Source organism: Silene latifolia, chromosome 9, assembly GCF_048544455.1.
Source record: "Silene latifolia isolate original U9 population chromosome 9, ASM4854445v1, whole genome shotgun sequence".
NCBI classification, from domain to species: Eukaryota; Viridiplantae; Streptophyta; class Magnoliopsida; order Caryophyllales; family Caryophyllaceae; genus Silene; species Silene latifolia.
The window spans coordinates 4,278,481-4,293,665 of record NC_133534.1 but is presented as its reverse complement, the minus strand read 5'-3'; the positions used below and the strand labels follow the sequence as shown (position 1 = coordinate 4,293,665).

The window sequence follows — 15,185 nt, the reverse complement described above, 5'->3', positions numbered from 1 at the left end:
TGAGTAGGGTCAATTGCCAAAGGTGGACCAGGTCTGAACATAGGAAAATACTCATAGATCCACGATTGCAACAAAGTCAAGCAACCACCAATAGTCTTCACACAAGCACGTGAAGCCACCCCCAACTGTCGGTACATGAAGGCAAGTACACCGGCTCCCCAAGCGTAGTGGTGTACATCATCAACATCATACACTAAAGAAAACAACTGAGGACGTAACCTATCACCTGATTTGTCGACAAAAAGTGTCGACCCCAACACCACAGCCAAAAACCCCTGAGCAAAAACAACATCACAATTAGCTCTCGCCGTTTCACAAACTGCATCTACCAATATACCCCCACTCTTGTAAATAGGGACCTTCTTCTTAGAGTTTAACGGCAACCTCAATCGCTCGATGAAATCCCAAAAAGCCACAAACATACATAAGGGGATCCGCCAACGTCCCGTCATTACTCTCCACCTTACAACAATTACCATCAACCCGAACGCCTAAGATCTGCGCAACATCGTGAAGGAGTATGGACATCTCCCCAAAAGGCATGTGAAAACTGTTGGTGTCGGGTTGCCATCTCTCAACAAAAGCAGAAATAAGGGGCATGTTATAATTCTCGGCCATGGAATCTAATAGGTGAGAAAGACCAGTACCGTCATAAATAGTCTTAACGACCGGAGGGAGTTGCCAACAACTCAACAACCTCGTCTTACCAAACCGGTGGTAACCCGTCAAAACTGGTCGACCGACCGCATTAGGAGTCGACCATAAGGTGTTGGCAATGTGGCCCCCAAAGCTAGGAATCACGTGGGGAAAGTCAGGACCACCAGGAACACGATGATCGATCAACCAAGAGACATCCTTACCCGACTTCTTCTTCGGAGCCACCACACTACTAGAACTCCCATCCGACCTCCGCAGGAAACGGCCCTCCTCATTCCGTCTACGTGGCACCCTACGCACTCGCTCATAACCCGACCCCTCCTCACCTATCACATCACCTGACCGAACCAGCTCCTCCTCCAACCGCTCATCAGTCCACGAATCGGTACTACCATCTCCAACCTCAGACTCGAACTGGAGCCCCTTTCGAGCTCGAACTTGACGGTCATTTCCTCCACCGGCCATCTATTCAAAAAAATAAGTTTAAGTAAATTAAAATTTAAAAAAAATAAAAAAAATTAACCCGGAACGGGGTTTATTAATAATAATTAATTAATATTTTACGTAAACTAAACGAGACGCAACAAAATTATATTTACAACAACTTGATTACTTAAATTAATAAAACAAAGAATTTATAAATATAAGTTTATGTAAATTAAAAAATAAATAAAAATACAAAATATCCCCAAAAGAAGTTTATTACTGATAATTAATTTATATTTTACATCGACAAAACGAGACGGAAAAAATATATATTTACAACGACTTCGCCACGAACGACAATTATTATTAATAATTTATTATTTTATAACGATAACAAAACAAGATGGAAAAAAATTTATTTTGTAAAAAAAAAAAAAAAAAAAAAATGTAACGAGAAATTCTAAAACAAAAAGGAAAAAAAAAAAAAAAAAAAAACACGACATAATGGGCTGAGACGAAGGATTTCCTCGTCCCAGACCAGGCCCAGACGAAGGATTCCTTCGTCCACAGCCCATTTCAGACGCAAGAATCCTTCGTCTGGGCTTGGCCTTGGACGAAGATCCTCCTCGTCCCAGCCCAGATTCGTGGTATTTCCTTTTTTTTTTTTTTTTTTTCGATTAATTGATACGACTAAATCCGATTCATATCATAGCACCTATCCTAATTCCGTCACTAATTTGGCATCTATCCTAATTCCGTCACAAATTTACAACCTAGACAAAATACTACAAAAAAATTTTTAATAGTAATCACATACCTTGTTCAATGCTTGAATTCGTGACGGAAATTATGCGGTCGATACGTTTTTTTGTTGAAATTTGAGTCGGGTTTTTTTATTTTCAAAATTTCGAATTTTAAAGGTAGTTAATGAATAAAAAGGAAAATATAAGGGGGAGTGTGAGGGAGGGGCAAATTTGGATGTTCATTAAAATTGTCGACGATATTTAGTAATTTGTCGACGACCTTTAGCAACCAGGTTATTGAATTGGTTTGTCCGATTTTAAAATGCATTGGTTTGTTTGTACATGAATCATTAATCGAAAGATCCGATGAACCTAGGCCCATATCATACATTTCTAAACTAATAGTTAGGCATATTCTTTTGGATTGAAACGGATATGAACTGAACTGACTTGAATTTAATAGATCTGAACTGAACTGAACTTATAGGATCTAAACTGAACTGAACTGACCCTGTTCTTTTGGACTTCAAGTAGTTGAACTGAACTTATAGGAGCTGTACTGAACTGAACTTATAAGAACTGAACTGAACTTATAAAAGCTGAACTGAACTTATAAAAATTTTGCGTTTTATATAAGCTAAATTTTTATACAAGTACTACAATAAAAAGTATATTACATATTGCATTTTTTTTTCTAACCATCTTTTTCCATATTATCATCCTCCTCGTCACTTTCATCATCTTCATTTTCACTGACATCATCGAATCCATTGTCTCGCCAAATGTCTTTTACTATGTTATTTCGTACCTTGTACATAGCTTTCTTACACTTTGTTTCAGACATGTCTCAATCTGTTGAGATCAACGAGGTATAGGTGAAATAAGGGTAAAAATATTAATGAGATATGTGGACTTGTGAATAAGTAATGAGTAGGCGGTTTAGCATAAACAAATTATAAGGGTCATTTTTTCTTAAAATGTCTTACCTGTATCCGCTTCTTTAGTGGGCGGGATGGGTCGGGTTCAATGGACGGGACGACCCATGAACAGCTCTAGTCTCTAGGTGAATTATATCCATGTGCCAAAATTAATTTGATTTACATAGATTATTTTCTAAAATTACTTAAATTAAGAAGTGTTTGAAAGGATTCGACTTTTTATTAATATATTAATGTAGGTATATCTTTTAAATATAGCTGAAAAGGGCAGATTTTCACGAAATTAATCATTTCAGATTAATTGAAATCATTTTCAAATCACAAATTCTTATTGAAGAGTGAAGACGGACACTATCCGTCACAAGTTGAAGACGGATAGCGTCCCTCTCACAAAATGCAAATGGATAATGCAAGTGGGGGGAAATTGATACCCCCACTTGCCCTCTCACTTGCATTTTGTAAGAGGGTCACTATCCGTTTTCAACTTGTGACGGATATTGGCCGTCTTCAATAAGACGGACTGTTTTCAAATAGGGTTGATTACAAGTCGAGTGCAATTGAGGGGTCGTTTGGTTCACTACTTAGGAATGGAATGGATTGGAATGAGAACCCATAGGAGTATGGGGTTCCAATTCCATACCTTCCAAAACATGTTTGGTTCATTAGAAAAATAAATTTGAAGGAATGGAGTTTGAATCCATGGGGAGGAGGTGGGTATGTGATTCCAAGGGGTTGAGGTGGAATGAGAATCCATCAGGATTCTAACTCCATTCCAAAACACCCCAACCAAACACTAGAATGACTAAAATCCATTCCATTCGATTCCAAACCTCCCAACCAAACACCCCCTGAATAGGGTCATTTTTAGGTGAGATTAACATCAAGTCGATAATGGTTTGGGTCATAACAGGTCACCTCATATTTGGGTCATGTTTTCAAGCCCACCTTAAATCCGAACTTTAGCCTTATTAAATCGGGTCAGCTCTCTGATTGTGCACCGTATTTCACTCTTAACTCTCTCCTTCTCCATCGAACCTCCAAAAAAAGCAAAACACACACAACAATGGAGATGGAAACAGATACAGAACTAGAAATCAAAGAAGAAGAACTCTTCAAAGCTGCTGAATCTGGTGATTCTTCACTCTTCAACTCTCTCCCTTCATCCAAACTCTCCAACTTTTTCTCTCTTCGCAACGAAGATGGTCGTTCTCTTCTTCATGTTGCTGTCTCTTCATCTCATCCTGAGGTATTTCTCCCCCAATTTCAAACTTTTGATTCAATTATTTTCTGGATTTGGTGTTAAATTTTGATTTAGGGTTTTGAATTTTGTGTTGGGTATTTTTAGGTCGTGAAAAAGTTAGCAGAAGTTGATGGTTTAGCAGGGAAGATGATGATTAATAGTAAAGATGAAGAGGGTTGGGCCCCACTTCATTCTGCTGCTAGTATTGGCAATCTTGATGTTGTTCAATCTTTGCTCATTAATGGTTAGTAATTGTTTTGTGTTTTGATTCGGTTTCGAATTCTGGTTTGAATTGTTGTGATAAACCCTAATCCCCTGGTTCAATATGTTGTGTATAAAGTTTTGGGCTTTTTGGAATTCTGATGTTAGCATTGTTGTAATCAGTAATGGATTGATGAGACGGGATTCGTAGTTTTGGGGGCTAAAGGCCTAAAGCATTGATTGAAATTTTAGGGGGCGAATTAGTAATGTGATGAGTAACATGGGAAAAATCGAGAATTTTTGGAATTCATAAGGTTTTTAATGTTTATAGGGGTGACAGTCCTTGCTGGCACCCGTCACTCTGCCAATTAACCTTGTAGTTTGTACAGAATTGAGATATGAGTTTAGGATATTGATTACTAGAATGATCGAGTGTCTGGTTGCTGTGTTGGGCATAGAATAGGTGCACTGTGATTGGAAATCATTGCCATCTTTTAAGAGATAATTTGCCTAATATGCAAGATTTACGAATTCAGACTGTGGAATTTGAAGAATTCAGCTGTTTACTTCAGCAATATACTTATGTTTAGAATATAGACGGCCCAAAGACATGGAGTCAAGTGAATGTCATGTCAACCTTATTGAGTCAAATCAGTCTTCTAAAATGCTGAGCCTCTTTGCTAAGTTTATCGGTAAATAATAGCATTCATTTTATTATATAAGAGCATAGAGAATTCCTGAAAAGTATATGCTTTGATGGGAGCCTGGTTATGCCATGTTCTTTTCAACTTAATTTCAGTTCACTTCAGGTCAGGTCAGGTTAAGTCTTATAGGTTAGGTTCTGTTAGGTTCGGTCCAATTCATTTCTACTGTCAGGTAAAGTCCTAGCTCCTAAGCTCAATACGATTCAGTTTAGGTAGTTTCAGTCCAGATGAACATGGGCGTGGCTTTAAGACGATAATACACTGTAAGACTTGAGGGTTGTGATTCTATTTACAAAGTTGTGGTAAACTGATCCTTAGTCGATGGAAAGTTGGTACTTGTTCTGTGTAGTCATTTGTAGCTTGGTTTGTCCAAATTATTTTGAGGTAGTCCTCCCTAGGATTTTTTTATTTAAATGGCTTAGTGGATGTGAAAAATCATATCCTGCAAAGTGACAAGTGTGGATATTCTAAGTTTTTCATTACCATAGAGCGTTTCTCAATTTTCAGCTTTCCAATGTAAAAAGCGTGTTTTGACCTGCTCGTGCTTAGAACAGTTTTCAGCACAAAATGCTGGCATGTTATTCTATAAGTTTGAGCGAGCCAGTGTGTCCTCCAAAAGGGTATCTTATTAGTTATTATAGCTTCTTGTTTCGTGCCATGGGGTCTTTCTGTTGGCTGTTCTCTTGAAGTTACTATAGCCCTAATCTTTTGCAAAGTTCGCTAGATAGATAGCCTTGAGTCTTTTGCAAAGTGAAATTACTTAACTTTGGTTGCGTATCGTGTATGCTGCAACCTGCCTCAATGACACAACACTTGACGTGTGTCCAAAAGTATGCAACTTTTTTCACATTCTATAAAATAGCCGTGTTTGACAGTTGACAATGCGTCATGTCACTAAATAGACAAGTCTAACACTCCACCACTGTGTCGTGTTCGCTGCTCGGCACTTGCAGCCAATCTGAATAATGAAGGCACAATTACTCATTCATTAACATTATTACTTCACATTTTTAGCGAAGTGGCTAGCCATTTTAAAAGACTGATTTTACTCAAATTTAAGGAGTATTGGTATAAGGTTAACATGACATTCATTTGACTCCATGTCTTTGGGCCTTCTAAACATAAGTATATTGCTGAAGTATAAAGCTGAATGCTTCAGAATCCAAAGTCAGATTGGCTGTGTAGATGTTAAGGCACAAAGTGCCGGCATGTTATTCTGTAAGTCTGAGCGAGTCCTAGTGTATCCTCCAAAAGGGTATCTTATTAATTATTATAACTTCTTGGTCCGTGCCTTGTGCCTTTCTGTTGGTCTTTCTCTTGAACTTACTATAGCCCTAGTCTTTTGCAAAGTGAAATTACTTCCCTTTGGTTTGATGTTGTGTATACTGCAACCTTCCTCCATGACACACAACACTTGACTTGAGTCCAAAAGTTTGGAACTTCCACATTTTACAAAATAGCCGTGTTGACAGTATGTCATGTCACTAAATAGCCAGTTTAATAATCCGCTACCATGTCGTGTTCGTCACTTGCAGCCAAGCTGAATAACATAGGTGCAATTACTCGTTTATTAACATTATTAATTTACATTTTCTAACAGGAGCTGATGTGAACATGAACAATGATGGTGGTCGAACTCCGCTTCACTATGCTGCTAGCAAAGGATGGGTGAAAGTTGCTGAAATGTTGCTCTCCCACGGTGCAAAGATCAATGCCAAGGACAAGGTTCATGAGTGACTTCAGATATTACGGAAGCATTAACGACCAAACATCACTTAATTGTACTTAATTTTCAACTTTTGGTTTCAGGTTGGGTGCACACCATTACATCGAGCAGCTAGCACCGGTAACGCGGAATTATGTGAACTGCTCATTGAGGAGGGTGCTGAAATTGATGCTCTTGATAGAAGTGATCAAACTCCTCTTATGAATGCAGTCATATGTGAGAACAAAGAGGTAATTATAAATGGTGACGCCCTTTTGTGCTATATATTCTTACGGGTCATCGCTCCCTTAAGGGTCTACCTTGGTCAAATGAAGGCCACAAAGGAGTCAAGTCTTAAGCATTACATATAACTCCGGTGATCATCATGAATTGTCCTAATGAGAACAATTTACTCCGTGATGTAAGAGGATTTTATTCTTGGACGAGGTGATATTTTTAGGCCTTAGGTTTAGAGTTTAAAGGCTTGCTAATTATTTTTGGGTGGTGATTTTCACAGTACACTTTTTACTCAATACAGTATGCTTTTGACCATTTTACCCTTCTCATTTATCTCCTTTATTGTACTGAATTGAAGAAAAAGAGAAAAGAAAACTCAAAACGTAATACCACCATGGCACCACCTCCTCTCCTTCCAATTCTAGCTACTACAACCGCCCCGAACACCCACCGTCCGCCCCTAGAGTGTCCCTTCCACCAGTCCACCATCATGAATTCATGCCCCTTTCCTAAATTCCATTGCCGAAAGTCCGAAACCATTGCCCTTTGAAAATGAATTGTTAGAAGCAATATTATATGTCCAAGTCGATGACGGCGAATTCTGAAAAGTTTGTCTGCGCTTGAATGCACCTAGCTCTTTTCCTTATTCTAATAATTCTTGTTTTTGTTTTTAGAATTCAGATTAGGGTTATAGAATTGATTTAGTTAATTTAAACATTTAATTAGAGTAGTTGAAGAAATTTTGTTGAGTTTATATTCAATTATCTTCCCCTAATTATTGAAGAAATCAGGGTTTATAATTGATTTAGTTGATTTTACATTAAAATAGGGTATAGTTGAACAAATCTAGTTAATTTTACATTCAATTACGGTATATAGTTGAAGAATAATAACTGAATTAAGATGTTTAATTGTTAGAAATATGGAGAATTGGCTTGGTGAGTTCTTTTAGCAAAGGGTATGCAAATGGAAAATTTTGTGTGAAATGTACTAAATTGAGTAAAAAAACGTACTGCGAAAATAAATTACGTTATTTTTTATTAATGAATTCAAGCGTTGGCAGGTGGCATTTCTTTTGATACGACATGGAGCTGATGTGGATATTGAAGACAAAGAAGGGTATACAGTGCTAGGTCGAGCGCCAGCTAGTTTTAGAGATGCACTTATAGATGCTGCCAAGGCAATGATGGAAGGTTAAACCAGATGGTTAATGGTTTGCTATGTCGAAAACTCCCTAAAATTCGCGCACAGAGGTTGCCAGTCTATAACTAACTTTCATAGTCACATCTTGTTGAACCTACCAACTGTTGGAACTGTAAATGACGTTTAAGGATTTGTTATCTTGTCCATGGCTTCCTCCCAAGTTTTTTTGCTGACTTTTGAGCCTTTGATGAATTGATTAATGTGTCAAGTTTCGCAAATTCTTATTTCAGACGGGCTGTTTTCCTGTCTGAAATAAGACGGATAAAATGTTGCCATTTTTTAAGAAAATGTAACCATTTAATCCACAAAATGTTATGACTAGAGGCGTCACTGTTTACCCTAAAAATGATGTGAAAAATAATGGTAACATGGTTATCAGAAAATAACATTATTTTATTGTAAAATGACAACATATTGCCCGTCTTATTTCAGACGGGAAACAGCCGTCTGAAGCAAGACGCGCGCTGCTTCTCCTCAAAACTTCCTCACATTTCCTACTTTCACTAAGAAATTTCCATCTAAGATTTGTATCTCTAATCATAATTATCAACAAATAAATGCTAATCGTGTCGAAAAACATTCTTCATCTTCTGCTAAACTACCTCTGAAAATTTTGCACACTTTTTGTGTAGAGTTACCAAAGCGAGAAGAAGAGTGTACTACTTAAAGCCTCAAGGCATATTCTATTGTTTCTCTCTCCTAGGGTTTGGTTTTGTTAATTAGCGATAAATTAGGGTAACTATCAAATCAATCAATAATGGGGACTGAGAGAAAGAGGAAGGTTAGTTTATTCGACGTTGTTGATGAGAGCGCTATCCCTGTTAACAACAACAAGCTTCTTAAATGTAACGGCACCATGTTCAACGCCGCCGCCGCCGCCGCCGCTAATCTTAATCCCTCCGTTAATCCCTGGAATCTTCGTCCTTATTCTGCTAGATTCTTCGAGATTCTTGAAAAGCGTAAATCGTTACCGGTTTGGCAGCAGAAAAAGGATTTCCTTGATGTCTTGAACAATAATAATAATCAGACTATTATCCTTGTCGGTGAAACCGGTAGTGGTAAAACTACTCAGGTCACTTTATATTTTCTTCTTTTTTTTGAATTAATCGTCTTTTATTATTATTATTGTCTACTCCCCCGTCCCCATTTACCTTTGATTAAAATACTCGCGTTCTTTGTAATTTTAATGATTAGTACTCGGAATACTAGCTGGAAGCCGCGATAATCATACTCAGGAGTATTTAAATGTTAGTTTCTACTCCCTTTGTCCCGTAGAATAAAAAGGGTAAACAAATGAATGATACGGACTACGGAGGGTTGATATTGTTTGTAGACCACCACTATTACTTCTATGTATATTACTCCCTCTGTACCAGACCAATGATTACACTTGCCTAATACGGCCGTACCACACAAATGGTAACATACTATAAATGGGCTATTTTTTTACAATAATACTCTTATATTCTCCTTAGATTTACACAATGACCACTTGTGGTCCACTCACCAACCCAATAATTTAATCCCTTATATTCACTTTACTTTCCATCTTTGCCCCTACTTTTACCCTCTTTTCTTAAATATCTCATTTTTTACCATGTTACCATTGGTGTGGTATGGAGGGAGTAATTGGCAATAAGAAATTCATACTCCCTCCATTCAACTCCACAGGGCCCTTTTCTATTTTACACACTATTCACAAGTGAGCATTCACTATCAATTTTCTCTCAATACGTAAGTGAAAATATATTCATGTGGGATCTTGTTTGATTCGTCTTTACGAGTACATTAAAAATATCCAAGTTTTATAATTTTTGCAAATACGTAGCTAACGATATTTACCACGTAAAACACGCGTTGACAAACGTGAAAAAAGAAAAGGGCCTTGTGGAGTTGAATGGAGGGAGTATTGAGCAAGCTCATTCACAATGGTATTGGAGGACAAATTATAATCTTTTTCAGCTGCAATGATTGTGATGTTTGGTTAATGTTCAGTTTAGTTTAATTGATACCCTAAGACATATGCCTTTGCTCTATTATCAAATCTGAGTTAGATAGATGTTGGACCTCTTTTTGCCTATAGTTCTCTACAAACTCAAATGCGCTCACTCAGGAACTTGTCCTTTTGTTTGTATTTGAAATCATGAGTTTGGTTGCCTTATTTCTACAATTACAACTGCTAAAGGTGTTAACTTTGGAGTTTAGAACATAATGTTTGAAGGGATAGATCTGTGAATACTCTTGTGGTGCTCTTGATGTCCTTGTTAAGTGCAGATAAAGTTCTCCCTTTTTTGAATTAACAAGTAGGAGTTTAGTTGCCTGATTACTTGCCATTCAACTGTTAAAGGTGTTTACTTTGGCCTTGAGAGTTTAGGGATACACTTTAGCTTTCTCCTCTAGTGAATAGTGATCTTTTGCGGGGATTGTGTTCATATCCATTACCCCTATTTACAATTACGGCTTTGGTTGCAGATTCCTCAATTCGTTTTGGAAGCAGTTGAGTTAGAAACTGCTGATAAACGAAGAAAGATGATGGTCGCTTGTACGCAGCCTCGTAGAGTTGCGGCAATGTCCGTCTCCCGTAGGGTTGCAGAGGAAATGGACGTAACTCTGGGAGAAGAAGTTGGTTATAGCATCCGGTTCGAGGACTGCAGCAGTGCAAAAACAGTTTTGAAGTATGTATGCCTCTCTTTTTCGCAAATTATATGTTTGTATTCGTGTGTTGTAGCATTTCCATAAGATTCTTTGTTACCTATGTGTTTGTAGGTATTTGACAGATGGTATGCTTCTGAGAGAAGCAATGACAGATCCACTCCTCGAGAGATACAAAGTTATAGTCCTCGATGAAGCGCACGAGAGAACTTTGGCTACAGATGTGCTCTTTGGACTTTTGAAGGAAGTTTTGAAAAACAGACCCGACTTGAAGTTGGTAGTTATGAGTGCTACTCTTGAAGCCGAGAAGTTTCAAGGATATTTTAGTGATGCACCTCTTATGAAAGTTCCTGGCAGGCTCCATCCTGTGGAGATATTTTACACCCAAGAGCCTGAAAGAGATTACTTAGAAGCAGCTATCCGGACGGTTGTACAGATACACATGTGTGAACCTGTTGGCGACATTCTTGTCTTCCTTACCGGAGAGGAAGAGATAGAGGATGCGTGTCGTAAAATCAATAAAGAAGTTGCCAACCTAGGCGATCAAGTCGGTCCTGTAAAAGTAGTCCCGTTGTACTCTACTCTCCCTCCTGCAATGCAGCAGAAGATATTTGAAGCTGCTCCACCACCTGTAAAAGAGGGAGGTCCCGCTGGAAGGAAAATTGTGGTGTCTACTAACATCGCAGAAACATCTTTGACCATCGATGGTATAGTTTACGTCATTGACCCTGGGTTTGCTAAACAAAAAGTGTATAATCCTAGAGTTCGTGTGGAGTCGTTGTTGGTCTCTCCCATATCAAAGGCTAGTGCACATCAAAGAGCTGGCCGTGCTGGAAGAACTCAACCAGGAAAATGCTTCAGGTTGTACACAGAGAAAAGTTTCCATAATGACCTCCAGCCTCAGACTTATCCTGAGATATTACGGTCTAATCTTGCAAATACGGTGCTTACATTGAAGAAATTGGGAATTGATGATTTGGTGCATTTTGATTTCATGGATCCTCCTGCCCCTGAGACACTGATGCGAGCATTGGAGGTCCTGAATTACCTCGGGGCATTGGATGATGAAGGTAATTTGACCAAGCTTGGCACAATCATGAGTGAATTTCCACTGGACCCTCAGATGGCGAAGATGCTTGTTGTCAGTCCTGAGTTTAACTGTTCCAATGAAATTCTGAAGATTTCAGCAATGCTTTCAGGTAACCTTATTTGTTATTGTAAATTTCAAAATCATGGAGTCTCATATGTGCTTTATTGAGTATTTGCTTTAGTTTGCAAGGGACAAAGGAATGTCCTTGGAAGTATTCATACATACATGTCTTATGCCCCACATTCTTTTCCCTGTTTTTAAATTCAAAAGTATGGAGTCTATATCTGTTATACAGAGGTATTTGCATGTTTTGCGAAGTTTGAGTCTGAAAGTATGCCCACGCAACGTCTTATTACACAACCTATATAGGCATAGGGTATACGTTGTTACACTTGCGCAGTATTGCCAAGTTTGTCGTTGCATCTGGTTGATTATAGGGATGGCAATGGGTAGGGTCTGGGTAGGGTCCGCCTAGACCCGGATCCGGACCCGAGATTTTCCCTTTTGACCCGTACCCGACCCAGACCCGCAAGGGTCTAAAATTTGAGGACCCATACCCGGACCCTATGGGTAAGGGTAGGGTCTGGTCTACCCGCGGGTCTGAGTTTCAGCCACTTTAGTAACAGGATTAACAGTTATTGGTCTATAATATTAAAAAAAAATTCATACTATTTTAACATTATGAGTTTATTAATCTCTATTGTACACTACCAAATTTAATATACATACCAAAGACATTAAGAAAGACAAAGAAGACCTAAATTAATTTTACATCCAAATACATGTGAAATAATCAAACTTGGAACCCAAAAATCAATACCGTACTTGATAGCCGTCTCCATCTGACCGTCGCTGGCTGCCGTTAATGGTGGTTGTCGGTCGCCGCCTATTAGAGAGGTGGTGGTTTTCGTATGAATTCAGAAAAGTTGTGATTTTGATTTTTTTTTTTTTTTTTTTTTTAATAAAGGGTTTAAGGGTCGGGTATGGGTCTTATAACTTAGACCCGTACCCGGACCCGAAATATTTTCTTAAGACTCATACCCGACCCATACCCATTGGGTCTGAAAAAATGAGACCCATACCCGACCCATTAGGGTCCGACTCTCAGGGTCTGGGTCGGGTCCCCGACCCACTGCCATCCCCGTTGAAATCATGTGCATTGTGTCTTTAAGTCTGTATAGGTCACCATCAGTAACTATTTAGCCTGGGTTTCATGCCCTTGGTTGGCATGTACCATAGTGTTTCTAAGTAAGTGCTGATGAAGATAGTTCCAGTTTTTCAGTATTTTCTCATCAAGCAAATGGTATCGTCTCGCCTCTATGCATCTGCTGACCTCCGTGGGCCTCGTCTGTGATAACAATTACTTTATTTAGTACCCAATTGTTTTGTGAGGCCTCGGGAGGCCCAGAAAGCTGCAGATGAAGCAAAAGCTAGGTTTGGACACATTGACGGGGATCACCTCACTCTGTTGAACGTATATCACGCCTTCGAAGAGAAAAGTAAGTCAGCCTTCAAAGAGAAAAGTAAGTCACTTTTACCCCTTTTCTGTTTGTTTCCTTTTATTCCGAAAACTTAGATAACATTGTTTTATTGCAAAAAATGCGGGCAAAATTGTGCTATGGATCTGGGGTGAGCTTTTAGAGTTGTAAATTGAAAACTCAACCAAAGTCTCTATAAGCTCCCCACATTCGACCATGGTACGGTCTTGTCCATTCTGGGATTTGCCCGAGGGTGTTTTTTTACTGATCATAATTATTACTCTCTTATTTTTCACTCAATGACATGACAGAGGAGGACTCGGTCTCAAACTGGTGTTACGAGAATTTTATCAACTTCAGGGCTATGAAGTCGGCTGAAAATGTGAGGAGGCAGTTAGCGGACATTATGCGTAGATGCAATCTCAAGTGCTGCAGCAACGACTTCAGCAGCAGAGATTACTATCCCAACATAAGGAAAGCGATGCTAGCAGGATACTTCATGCAAGTTGCTCACCTGGAAAGAACAGGACACTACCTGACCGTGAAAGATAACCAAGTGAGTTAGATTCTGACATAGTTAAATTTGTTTTTTCTTTTCTTTTCTTTTTTTTTTTTTTTTGTGTTTGAAATCTTTTCCTAGATTATTTTTTCTCGAATGATTCAGTTGTTGACCATCTGGTGTTTAACTGTTTCAAGGTCGTTCACTTGCACCCTTCAAATTGCTTGGACCATAAGCCAGAGTGGGTGATATACAACGAATATGTATTGACCAGTCGGAATTTCATCCGTACAGTTACTGATATTCGGGGAGAATGGTAAGTTTTCTTATCCCCATGTGCTCTGAAATCTGAATCAATGGAAGGAACAATCTGTTAATGTGATAATTTGGTTGGTTTATCTGGAGCAGGCTTGTTGATATAGCACCACATTATTACGATCTGATAAACTTCCCTAACTGTGAGGCGAAACGGGTACTTGAGAAGCTGTACAAAAAGCGTGAGAAAGATAGGGAAGAGAGCAAGAACAAGAGCTAGGATGATGTTTAAACTGTATAACTCCGGTGATCGTGATGAATTGTCCTAATGAGAACAATTTACTCCAGGAGTGTAAGAGGATTTTATTCTTGGATGAGGTGATATTTTTAGGCCTTAGGTTTAGACTCTAAAGACTTGTAATTTTTTTTATTAATGAATTCAAGCGTTGACAGGTGGCGTTTCTTTTGATACGACATGGAGCCGATGTGGATATTGAAGACAAAGAAGGGTATACAGTGCTAGGCCGAGCGCCAGCTAGTTTTAGAGATGCACTTATAGATGCTGCCAAGGCAATGATGGAAGGTTAAACCAGATGGTTAATGGTTTGCTATGTCGAAAACTCCCTAAAATTCGCGCACATAGGTTGCCAGTCTAAACTAACTTTCATAGTCACATCTTGTTGAACCTACCAACTGTTGGAACTGTAAATGATGTTTAAGGATTTGTTATCTTGTCCATGACTTCCTCCCAAGTTTTTTTGCTGTGCCAAATTTTGATGTTAACCGGTTTCTGTTGAACCGTAAAAATGTGTTGATTTAATACATAATATCATATAGAAAAAACTCAGAATTAAAATTGGTAACTCATAAGAGGTGATACTCATGACTTGGGCTTGAATGTCAGCATCAGAATCGCCCTTGTGGGCTTCTTTTACACCCAAAAAAATATAGTAAAAAAACGATTTTTCTTTTGGGATTCAAACCCAAATCACGAGTATCACCTTTCATGTTTTACAAACTAAACTAAATGGATTTTCTAACATGTGCCCTAAGGGCATATGTTAATAAGGGATTTTCTAACATATTTATGCTTAACAAGCTAAACTAGCTGACATTTACACCTATATCGCTATTTCACTAGTGAAAACCTATATACT

At 38.5% G+C, this 15,185-nt stretch overlaps 2 protein-coding genes across 7 annotated transcripts; both read left to right on the top strand.

Annotated features, from left to right (window-relative positions):
- Positions 1-3,732: 3,732 nt before the first annotated feature.
- Positions 3,733-8,214, top strand: LOC141598779 (uncharacterized). Its single transcript, XM_074418548.1, has 5 exons — positions 3,733-4,010; positions 4,110-4,248; positions 6,510-6,634; positions 6,719-6,865; positions 7,915-8,214. Exons 1-5 carry the CDS (start codon positions 3,828-3,830, stop codon positions 8,047-8,049), a joined length of 729 nt encoding a protein of 242 aa, XP_074274649.1. The 5' UTR covers positions 3,733-3,827; the 3' UTR covers positions 8,050-8,214.
- A 260-nt stretch (positions 8,215-8,474) lies between these two features.
- LOC141598776 (putative pre-mRNA-splicing factor ATP-dependent RNA helicase DEAH2) lies at positions 8,475-14,780 on the top strand. Of its 6 annotated transcripts, none has more exons than XM_074418545.1 (8): positions 8,475-9,126; positions 10,527-10,729; positions 10,821-11,905; positions 13,071-13,319; positions 13,586-13,830; positions 13,971-14,089; positions 14,182-14,406; positions 14,482-14,780. In XM_074418545.1, exons 1-4 carry the CDS (start codon positions 8,812-8,814, stop codon positions 13,148-13,150), a joined length of 1,683 nt encoding a protein of 560 aa, XP_074274646.1. In that variant the 5' UTR covers positions 8,475-8,811; the 3' UTR covers positions 13,151-13,319; positions 13,586-13,830; positions 13,971-14,089; positions 14,182-14,406; positions 14,482-14,780. The 6 variants fall into 6 exon arrangements, with proteins under 6 accessions (XP_074274646.1, XP_074274647.1, XP_074274643.1 ...); XM_074418546.1 differs by having other exon boundaries at positions 8,485-9,126; positions 13,079-13,319; XM_074418542.1 differs by having other exon boundaries at positions 8,582-9,126; positions 13,170-13,319.
- The last annotated feature ends 405 nt before the right edge of the window (positions 14,781-15,185 follow it).